Source organism: Pelobates fuscus, chromosome 1 (genome assembly GCF_036172605.1).
Source record: "Pelobates fuscus isolate aPelFus1 chromosome 1, aPelFus1.pri, whole genome shotgun sequence".
Lineage (NCBI taxonomy): Eukaryota > Metazoa > Chordata > Amphibia > Anura > Pelobatidae > Pelobates > Pelobates fuscus.
The window spans coordinates 322,214,401-322,226,512 of record NC_086317.1 but is presented as its reverse complement, the minus strand read 5'-3'; the positions used below and the strand labels follow the sequence as shown (position 1 = coordinate 322,226,512).

The 12,112-nt window shown below is 37.4% G+C and overlaps 1 protein-coding gene across 3 annotated transcripts in view; it reads right to left on the bottom strand.

Moving 5' to 3' along the window:
- Positions 1 to 2,471: 2,471 nt before the first annotated feature.
- Positions 2,472 to 12,112, bottom strand: part of DCUN1D2 (defective in cullin neddylation 1 domain containing 2) — a 28,685-nt gene continuing 19,044 nt past the window's right edge. For all 3 annotated transcript variants that reach the window (XM_063459641.1, XM_063459652.1, XM_063459660.1), the window contains exons 5-7: positions 7,131 to 7,213; positions 4,929 to 5,025; positions 2,472 to 3,011 (exon numbers count right to left, since the gene is read on the bottom strand). In XM_063459641.1, the coding sequence (XP_063315711.1) occupies positions 2,932 to 3,011; positions 4,929 to 5,025; positions 7,131 to 7,213 (260 nt within the window). In that variant the 3' untranslated portion in view covers positions 2,472 to 2,931. The remainder of the gene's footprint in view (positions 3,012 to 4,928; positions 5,026 to 7,130; positions 7,214 to 12,112) is intronic.

Here is a 12,112-nt window from a genome sequence, read left to right as displayed (position 1 = left end):
GGTTCACATATTTGACTGTTATAACATTGTCCGTTATATACACATGATGTCCCTGGAGATGTAGCCTGAATTACATAAGGGCTAACGAAAAAACTTTCTACTCCCTGTAATTGTAAGATTTATTTGAATCATGAGTTCTCCATTTCCCTTTTGTCACTAGTGTTCCCAGATGAGCTCTCCAAAACAGTCTGGAAGCATCTGTGGTGATGATCCTAATATTTTTCATCTGAAAAGAAGGACCCTCTGTCAGGAACAGAGACATTGTCCACTAGCAGAAACTCATAAAAGTTGAAATATCGAGTTTCATCGACTGGTCTAGAGATAATGTTTCTCTGTCCCACAATGTTAAAATGTTTTTGTGTAAGGGTCTCATCATCCTTGCCTTGGCCCAGCTTACTGCTAGAATTGAAACTGTAAATTGACATAAAAGCCTCATTGCTTCTCTTATGGAACCTATCTTTTCTGCTTGTCAATTAAAGTGAGCTTGCTATCTTTGTTCTCTTTTCTTCTGGCAGAAATCTTCCATGTGTACAGAATCTAAGGTGAGCCCCAAAAATTGAATTGAGCGAGAGAAAGTCAATTCTGATTTTATTTTTGTTCATGGCCCATCCATGTCTGTTTAGGGAATCTTAAGCAGTTCTTATGTACCTTAAAAGCTGTTCTGAAGAAGCTATGAGAACCCAATTGTCCAAGTAGGGTAAAATATTGAGACCTTCTTTTCTTAGTTTCGCTGTGATAACCACCAACATTTTAACCCTTGGAGATGAGGAGAGGCCAAAAGAAAGTCTTGAACTAAAAAGGGAGAAGTTATTCTTGAACTTTTATTGAAAATATCACAAAGGTTCTGCTTTCTTCTGCTAGGAAAATGTGCAGATAAACATCCTTTAGAATGAGCGAACCCGGCCAGAAACCTGGTTGATTATTGTGAGTGGCAGAAAGAATGATCTCCATGCAAAACGTATTTTTTACAATGAACCAGTTCACATCTTTTAGATCCAAGATCGGTCTGAAGTAACCATCTGGATTTTATAGCACAAAAAATCTTGAGGAGGTTCTCAAAAACTATTCCTTTTTGGTATTTCTAGGATTTGTTTATGCAACATTATGAGGACCTCTCTAAAATGTACAGAGGAAGGTTTGGGAGAATGTACAGTTCAACAAAGGTTACCTCTTGGCGGTATCTCGTTAAAGAGGTAGCCTCTTTTTATAATAAACAGGATCCAGTTGTCTGTGGTGACATAATCCAGAAGCTTTCCTCCCACTGGAATGGAGGCATAATCTGCAATCCTTTTTAACAGATAATTTTGCCTTGCCCTTACAGTCAAAGGGTTGCCTCTGATTTTTTCTGGAATAGGGTCTCCGAAAGGACTTTCTGTAGAATCATGTTTTGCTCCACTTGGTCTTCTTACGAACTTCCAGTAAAGCAATTTTCCCTTCTGTTATTTGTTTAAACAACACATCCAGATATGACCCAAAGTCTTCCCTGTTCAAACAGTAAATTACTATGTTGGAGAGGCCCACATTGCTTTAGCGTAAAGTTTCAGAGCTTCTGATGAATAGTCTGACAAAAATGTTGTTTATTTTATTTTATTTTTTAAATCCGATGCTTTTCTGATATTCCTGTAAAAAAAAAAAAGTTTAAATCGGATCATCTTTGGATTCACATAAATAAATCTGTTCTAGGGAGGCAAGCCAGAACTTTACGCCTTAGCCATTGATGTTCCTGCAAAAATGGCTTTACTCAGTGCTGCAATAGTTCAAAACAGTTTTGTCAAAGAAGAATGGGCTGCACACAGTAGGAACAAATTAAATGCTTTGATTTTGAAATACATTCTACCTTTTTAGATGATTCAGGATTGACATACTGAAAAGATGCTAGAGACCACAAAAAAAAGGTAAAAACCGAAAGTCTTACCTTAATGGCCTCTGCGTATGCTGGAGAGCCGGTGAGAGCACACTGCAACAGAACTGAGAGCACCTGGCAAACAGGTAGTTGCTCCTGGACATTTAAATCCTCCATGACCATGGAAAATCTTCTAGTTGTCAAATTTAGCGCCTGAATTGCATTGCAATCACATTGCATTGCTACGCATGTTTGTTATTTCAGGCACCCTACTCTGTGTTTGGCGGAAGTAATATAAGGTTGAAAAAGCAGGCCCCCCGGCTTGCTTTCCACCTGAACAACAGAGGAGAGAGCCAGCCCCGCTCGGCATCCTCTCACTAGTAAGAACAGAGCCCTCCTTGTCATTAGCCAATTCCCCTTGTATCACGGGACTACAGGCACCAAAACCACTTAGTTGCGATAGAGTGCTTATGTTGCCTGGAGTGTTAACAGATTGGTGAGGAAGAGTAAAGCAGCCTTTCACGTGCTTAAGTGTTTAATTTACATTCACAATTACTCACTGCCTCAGAGTTTCTGTAGCATTATCAAAGGGTTGGTATATAAAAACAAACAAAAACAACATGCTATGTAAGTTTCCATTAGAGATTTAATTTATACCACAAATACTGCTTTTTATATAGATACAATATAATACAGCTGTTCAGTAACTGCTGGTGTTTATTCTGGCTCGTAAACCGAATGGCATGCTCTTTAAATTTTTTGTATATATACTTTTTTTTTAATAAAATGGCCTCTATTTAATCTGCTCCAAAGTATAAAATCATGCAATCTCTAAATCCTATATGATACAACCAATATAAGATATGAAGCCAGCGTCCTACAAAACAGCCAGTGCTCTGTTTCAGGCATCTCCTTGAACTGTCCAAGAGCTGTCCACCAGAATGTTTTGAGGCAGAGTTTCCAACAATGACTATGTCGCCTTATGTCCAGGTGACTATGTCACATGGTCTTCTCAGTTATTGGCCAAATAGTCTTCATTATCTAATGAAATGGCAAAAGCATTGCTAGTCCATTCAAAATGTCTATGGTTAAAGAGGTTTACGTTTTCCACCTGGGACTAATGGTCTTGCGTACTCCACAAAGTCATCAATAAGAACAGGCCATGCACCTGTATCAACAGAGAAGGGGTGGAAAAAAAAAAAAGAAAGAAGGATTTATTAAAAATTATCACATATATATGTGACATTTAATAAAGACATTCAAAAAATATTAAAAAAATAAATATCAAAAATACAAAACAGAAACATTATAACTCAAGAGAAATATTAAAAGGGACACTAAAGGCACCCAGACCACTTCAGCTCATTGAAGTGGTCTGGGTGCTGTGTCCCTTTCCCACTTAGTCCTGCATGTAGTACCCAAAGGTTAGATCCCCAGATGTTGTAGAACTACAACTACCATGATGCTTTGCATGCCTTTAGAGTGTCAAAGCATAATGGAAGCTGTAGTTTTAAAACATCTAGGGATCTACATTGTGGGCACCCCTGCACTAGAGGCACTTCCTGCTTGCTAAGCCTCTTTTGGTCACCAGACGTTGGACGTCCCCATGCTCTGCATGAGGACATCCAGCGTCCGTTAAATCCCCACAGGAAAGCATTGAAGCAATAGGGGGTGTGGGCAGAGGGAGCTTTGTATTCCTTATACTATAGAATCCCTTTAAGACAAGAGATTACAGTGCAAAACTAGGTGACCTGCATAAGGAATAAAACAAAGAAAACCAGCACATGAGCAAACTAATTAAAACTATCGGCTTTTATTCTAAAAGTTAATGTGGAGAATTAAACAGACTGGAAAGAGAACATACAAAGCAAATTAATTGTGAAATGTGAGACAATAGATATTGTATATTCTCTTACATTTAAAAGGGAGTTGCCATTTCCATAATTTTTAACAATATTTTTTTGTTATTTCATATATGTTTTTATGAGGTCTTAAAAAATAAGATTATACATAGAACGTCACTGACCTATACAGATACTGGGCACCTCCATACTGACTTTTTTTTTTTTTTTTTACCAATTTACATGATTCATGGAAAAGAAAAAACGGAAACATTTGTTTCTCCATTTGCATTGTATGTCTGACTTTGGCTGTACTGAATTAGACTGTGATATCATGTTTATTCAAGATGTGGAGTAAACAAAAATGGTTAAAGGATCACTATGGGGTCAGGAACACAAACATGTATCCCTGACCCTATAGTGTTAAAACCTCGATCTAGCCCTCCTGGGCACCTCATGCCTCCATAAATATAGCAAAATCATACTGCATTCAAGCCAGAAGAGGTAGATCTGCATGCTGTTTGCCTAGAAAAAAAAACCAAAAAAAAAAAAAACCAACAAGCAGTCTGCTGACATCAGAAGTGGTGGCCTGATCCAATCACAGTGCTTCCCCATAGGATTGGCTGAGACTGACAAGGAGGCAGATCAGGGGCAGAGCCAGCATGATTCAAACACAGCCCTGGCCAATCAGCATCTCCTCATAGAGATGAATTGAATCAATGAATCTCTATGAGGAAAGTTCAGTGTCTGCATGCAGAGGGAGGAGACACTGAATGTTTGGATGCATTTTAGGCAGCCATGACCCAGGAAGGATCTCTAGCAGCTATCTGAGGAGTGGCCAGTGAAGCTATCACTAGGCTGTAATGTAAACACTGCATTTTCTCTGAAAAGGCCGTGTTTACAGCAAAAAGCCTGAAGGTAATGATTATACTCACCAGAACAAATTCAATAAGCTGTAGTTGTTCTGGTGACTATATAGTGTCCCTTTAACAATTGCCCACTTTAAAATTCTTAGTGCCCTCACGGTTTCCACAAAGACTGAATAAACTCTGAATTCTGTAATTTAACAGAATGATATCTAAAGGTGTCCTCAAACCATACACACTGTTTTGTATGCAATTTGTGTGCTATAAATGCATTTGATTATTAAATCAAGCAAAACATTTTTTTACCCAGAAAAGTCCCATTAAATATTGTGCACTACTCCTATGGCGAAACATATCTCAATTATATGTATACATTACCTTCTTCATCATAATTGGACATATCATCTGCAATCATATTTCCAAAATCTAACAGAAGGTTCCACGTATCCTTTGGGATCGATCTTTTATGATGCTCCTAAAACATTAATAGAACATTTTGCTAAATTATACTGTATACGCACCAATTTAACCGAAACTAGAAAGACATCCTGAACAAAAACAAGGCAAACAAAATAAATTGAATGTGCATGTAAACTCCCAATGAATTACCGTATTTATTCGAGTATAACGCGCACACATGTATAACGTGCACCCCTAATTTTCGATTAAAAGTCGGTATAAAATTTTGTTTCACACCAAGCATTGTAATTGACAAAAAAAACGTTGTTGAACACGTGCGGCCATGATAAAAATAATTTATTGACAACGTAAACTGGTATAAACACAATACCGAAATAAAATTACCGGTAACAATATTTATTTAAAATGCTTCAAAGTCAGATTCATCATCAGATACACTAAAGAGCTTGAATGAAGCGTCATATGCAGAACGTTTTCTCTTGATACCCTGAGTTGCCATCTAACGGGTACCAGTATATCAATTAAAATATGAAGAACACTGAATTACGGTACGCAAAACATTGAATTGTACAAAAGCAATGCTTACCGTAACGTGTGGGCGAGGCGAGGAAATGAAGCGGCGACCATACAGCAGATAATAAGAATTCTCACCCCCAGTTCAGGCCGCCCACTGTACGCAACGAGGGGAGTTTTTTTTTTTCTTCGCCCTCCCGTACAGTGAGCGGCTGCAGCCCGGAAAAGGCGCAGTGCGAACTCACAATTCGCCTGCGCCCTCAATGGACCGGCCGCCACTGCCACCCCCCCCCAGCCCTCGTTTATAACGCGCACCCAAACTTTGATTTCTTTTTTTGGTAGAAAATTTTGCGCGTTATACTCGAATAAATAAGGTAATCTGTCAGTATGAATTTGTATGTTCACCTGTACGCACTCCTTGAGAGGATGAAAGGAGTTCTCTGCCCACCAATATAAATTGAAAAGCCCTCTGCCCCATTTAGTGAGGTTACTTGGAAAAAGTTTCCCTCGGCATGTCCAATTCCTAATTAATTTTGTGTGGTCTGCACCGACACCTTGGACATGTCTGGGCACTAGGCAAACATAATGTTTAATTTTTTTTAGACTTTTAGCCCTACTTTGGGCTTCTGCAGGGAATCTTGGGGAAGACATGGTCAGTCAGGGAAAATTTGGTCTATACTTCTGGTGGGTACAGACCACAAAAATCAGTACTTTGTGGTACGGTGCTCAATAATAAGTTGAGTGCAGGCTGGGAATCCCAGCGGCTGTGCTCTGACTTACTGAGTACAAGAACTGTGAATTACCAATTTCTGTGGTGCACCAGCTAGAGGTGCAGACCATATTCTCTTGTTTTCTATTACCTCATTCTCCTTTCATGCATTAAGGTACACACAAATAAAGCCAATGCAAACACATTAATCAACCACACACACTGGGCATGAGCGACAGAGCATGAGACACTCATTCACTAAACCCCTGTTGATGTCCAGGGTTCTAAGCAAAGGCCCCAATCTGAAATTATTTTGTGTGACAATTAGATTTTTATGATGGACAAGTAGATTTATTTTTTTAAGTTTCCTCACCGCTGGCTCTGTCCTAGACTTCTCTAAACTCTAGCCATGGCTACAAATCGCTAATTAAAACCTACACATTAAAACATTTTACAATGTAAAAGAAGCAACACTGTGGCTTAAGATTTTTTTTTTTTTTATAAATTAAACTGAATGCAAGCACTAACCCCAAGGATTGATTATATATATATATATATATATAAAAAAAAAAAAAAAAAAAAAAAAAAAAAAAAGTTTGCAGAGCGAACTTATACTTTCACATCCACCCATATAAGGATAACTCAGGGCAAATGTGAAAGAGAAAAATGGAAATAGCACCACTAGAGAACAAGATGAGATAAAGATGGAGTTAACACCAAGATTAAATGGAATGGGAATTGCAGGGATGATTGGCAGGTACAAAACTGGAAAGGCAAGGGTGGTTAAATTAGAACACAGGACCACGAGGCAGAGAAAATATAGACTGTATAAAGTTTTGTTTAAAATGCTGGTACCTTGCACTTCAACATAAACATTGTTACAAGTTTAACCTAATCTATAAAACATAAAAAAGAAAGAACCGAAATGGAGTACTTACCAGCAAAAACTTATTCCAAAGATCTAAAAATTTAAACTTTCCTGACAATACTAAATTCCAGTATGCAATAGCCATATCCAAATCTGTAACAAAATAAATAAAAAAGAAACATTATTAACACAAAGAAAAGACAAAAAACAAACAAAAAACGGACAACTGCAATGAAAATAGAAAAATAAAAAGAATTTTAAGATGAAATAAAATTGCATACTTGTACATTATTTAAAGTCATCTGCATAAGACTCAAATTCCTCTACAATAAGAAGATGAAATTGTTGTGGAAAATGGGCTTAACCCCTTAAGGACCAAACTTCTGGAATAAAAGGGAATCATGACGTGTTAGACATGTCATGTGTCCTTAAGGGGTTAAAGGGACACCTTAGTCAACTGAACAACTTTAGCTTGATGATGCAGTTTTGGTGTATAGAACATGCCCCTGCAGCCTCACTGCTCAATCCTCTGCCATTTAGGAGTGAAATCCCTTTGTTTATGAACCCTAGTCACACCTCCCTGCATGTGACTTGCACAGCCTTCCATAAACACTTCCTGTAAAGAGAGCCCTATTTAGGCTTTCTTTATTGCAAGTTCTGTTTAATTAAGATTTTCTTATCCCCTGCTATGTTAATGGCTTGCTAGACCCTGCAAGAGCCTCCTGTATGTGATTAACGTTCAATTTAGAGATTGAGATACAATTATTTAAGGTAAATTACATATGTTTGAAAGGGAAACCAGGTTTTTCTTTTTCATGCAGGCTCTGTCAATCATAGCCAGGGGAGGTGTGGCTAGGGCTGCATAAACAGAAACAAAGTGATTTAACTCCTAAATGACAGTGAATTGAGCAGTGACATTGCAGGGGAATGATCTATACACTAAAACTGCTTTATTTAGCTAAAGTCATTTAGGTGACAATAGTGTTCCTTTAAGTTAATATTGGTCATATTGACTGTTCAGTAGGATTTCAATTGAAAAGAAACATGTGGTCTAACTCAAAGGCAACCATTTTAAACACAACATTGTAAAACATAAATATAAAGGTAGATGAAATTGCAGAAACACCTATAAGTCAATATGAATGCCAATGACCTAATAGAAAGTAGAGTTATGTTCTGGTATCACAAAAGCTGCAATTCATCTTGGTATGTTCTCATAATGATTTTGTCACTACACAATCATACATAATCATTAGGCCTGACGTTCCCCGGAATGTACTGCCAATAGAATTACAGATGCCTAATCATGTACATAATAAGTACTGACAACAGACATTGTGAGTTAAAAGTATAATTTCACCAAGAGTAAAGCCGAAAAATTAAAAAAAAAAAAAAATGGGGTGAAAGATAACTCAGACTAAATATTATTTTGTTCCATTGCAAAGAGGTCTAGGTGTTGTGCTTCTAAAATGAGTTTAAGTAAGTTTGTGCTTTTGTTAGAAGTGGTTCCAGAATTACAGCCTTGCCACAAATTCTAGCTTTGTGAAGCTCACAACGTACAACGTTTTAAGACTTGGTCGCAAAACTACTACAGAATGCAATTCTAAATTAATGTTTTCAGAAGGTACTTTCTTTGTGCTATTAAACTATGTGTGAATTGCCCAACTACCCTAGTTGGGGACCTCAGACATGTGCCACATATAGACAAAAAAAGAACACAAGTACTCATTGAAACATCTTCCCATGACACATTCAATGACTTCAGGTAGATACAATATTGTTCATTTTGAAATATTTTGATGACCTCATATATTTTTGAAATCTGTAATATTAAAGGAATAATCCAAGCAACATGACCACTACAGCCTGTGGTCCTGGATCAGCCGTGCATTATTCTATACAGACATCTGGCTTCTGCCGTAGAAGATAATTGGATGAGGTTCAGGTGCTTAGGGCACCATAACGACCAAGACGGCTGTAGAGGTGTTGCTTAGAGTGTTCCTTTAGACAGCTACATTGAGGGAAAAAAGTATTTGAGCCTCTGCTGATTTTGAATGTTTGCCCACTGACAAAGAAATTACCAGTCTATAATTTTAATTGTAGGTGTATTTTAACAGTGAGAGACAGCACAACAAAAATAAAAATCCAGAAAAACGCATGTCACAAAAGTTATAAATTGATTTTATTCTAGGACATACCGATGGGGTACCCCACTATGCCACCTAGTAACTCATAAGGGGACCACACACACAAAATCACCTCAGGAACTGAAGCCCCCACGCTACTATCAAATCTAGGTCTCTCGAATACGACAACAGACACGACTGGCCAGACCACCACCCAGATCTGGGATCCAGCAACAATTGAGACGTTTACACCAAGAGCCAGACGAGAGGAGAAGTCTCCTATTCCAACTTGATCAAAGGCTATACAGTTATAAGTTCTTAATTTTTTTATTTAGTTTTCAATTTCATTGCTGCTGGTTCCCATGTTGACAGTTTGGCACTACCGTTTCTATGCACTGTTACTGACCAGGCCCACTAGCGTAACAACGTGAGGAGAACGTTGACACAGCGCGTAACACCTCCCCCCCAACAACCCTAGGTTAGGGTTACTACCCCTGCAGCATACCCTTCACAGCACACTGTAATACTACACCTCCTTTAGGATGAAGCGTCTTCACGCAGTCTACTCTCACACATTTCTAATCTAAACTACAACGCACATATCCACAAGTGGCACTTCTCTAAATCACTCTCCATAAGACAAAAAGTATAAACCTATATACCTGACATAAAGCACCCACTCTGGATCCACTATTACCACTTCGCACGCTTGATAACAGTACTTACAATCCACCAGACGTACCTAAACTCACTACTGTCTCCCAATACTGCCTAGAAACACAAGCATGTTAAGTTTAAATTATATATATATATATATATATATATATATATATATATATATATATATATATATATATGCACACAGAATAGCTAACTTGGTACTCACCCTTTCTGCAAAAGCAATTTGTTTATGCCTGGGTGCAATCCCACGTTGTGGATATATACAAATAAATGAAGAGATGCACTCAGGACTTTTAGGTGGATAAAAAAAAGAATTCCAATAGGTATCACATCAAAAAAATGACCGACGTTTCGACCTGTTTGGGTCTTCCTCACAGAGTGTGTGTATATGTATGTATATATATATATATATATATATATATATATATATATATATATATATATATATATATATATATATATATATATATATATATATATATATATATATATATATATATATATATAGGATAATCAGCACTCCCAGGTTTTGTAGAAAAACAAACTTCTATTTATTCCGAAATGTCAACGTTTCAGTTCCTCTGGGGAACTTTCAACAGGACAGCAAGCAACAAACAAATGATGCACAAACTGAGTTTAAATAAGAACAACAATCAAAATAAACTTACAGATCAGCTGTGTATGGGGGCCGGCCATTCCAATCAACGAACACATGGGCAAACACCATCTGAAGTCCATGTCCCATTGCGCGCTGTGTACTTCCGTATGTGGGCTGGTTGCCAAGGTGATTATGACGCAAAGCGCCCGACTTTCACTCATTGGCTTACTCCCCAAGCGCCAGCGTTACTTGTAACCACGGAGATTCAAGCGCATGCGCATGAAACATAGAATTCCGATATAGTGTTAATTCCCGGAACGGATCAGAAATATAGCCTATTGCCCTACCAAATACTTAATCGCATCATAAAAACAAGGATACATAACAGCCTTAAGCCCTTCTCCCATCTCTGGCTAAGTGTTGTGGTACTATATACATAATCAAACTAACATGACTGATCTATTTCGTGAAAACTGTGAATTATCGAAACTGTGACACCGAAAAGTCTACTGGGCATAAGGTAAAGCCTGACCTCTCTATGGGCAGGGGTGTTTCTATAAGTGTACCATGGTGTACCTAGAATAGATTATACGATCAGGTAAAGCCTGACCCATCACTGGTAAAGGTAGTCTAAAGAGTGTAATACCGGACAACCTGTCTCTGGTATTGCTTAAGAGGGAAAAAAAACTAAGTGAATTAATGTGAATTAAATTTGAACAATAACAAATATGTCTATGATAGACTGCTGGTGCTATAAAATGTGCTAAAATATTGGTCAAAAGTCAGTGCTATAAATGCTATAATATTCATCATCTAGTTGTCTAATATAGTGGAGAGTGTCTATAGTGACCATAATCTCCATCCCTATCAGTCAAAATAATGATATAGTACGAAATCAGTGAAAGGATAAGGGAAAAAAAGGCAACAATATACCCCAATTGAAATATAGATAAGTCAGCATCTGTCTAGCAGTCTATAGTGAAAAAGATGTATATGTATGTTGTATACTCAAAATTATTAAAAACGTAATTATATAGTAATGTAAGCTTAAAAGTCCGGCACCTGATATATATATATATATATATATATATAGCAGTCCAGACTCTGGCACTCAACCCCCAAAAAATATATATTGAATATAAGTATGTTACCAGGGTGCCTCCAGGCCAATAGGTATGAAGGTAGAAACAGGAGCACTCGCTTGGATTTTTCAAACGTTTCGACCCTTCAGGGTCTTTATCTTGAACACAAGAGTTGTTCAATGACTACTGTAAAACACTAATGAATGTATATGAATGTGTATTATAATCCTATCTTTTTCTCACAGCATGCCAAAAAAAAAATAAAAAAAAAAAAAATGAAAACTGTAATTAGAAATATGTATTAAAGGCAAATCTCAAAAAGAATAACTAGCACATTTAAAAAAAAAACAAAAAAAAAAAACCTTATTCTGATGTTTTTATTTCTGCCACTGGGAGTTCAAGGATAAGCTAGGAGAATTAGCCTATCACTGGTCTCCTACAACTTCCACATTTGTGAACTTTGAAGGTAAAATACTTTACTAGACTTTGACATCTTCTCTATTTTGCATGAACTTGTTTCTAGGATGTGCTCCGTTGCCCCCTCTATTTGGGATTTTGAATTTAC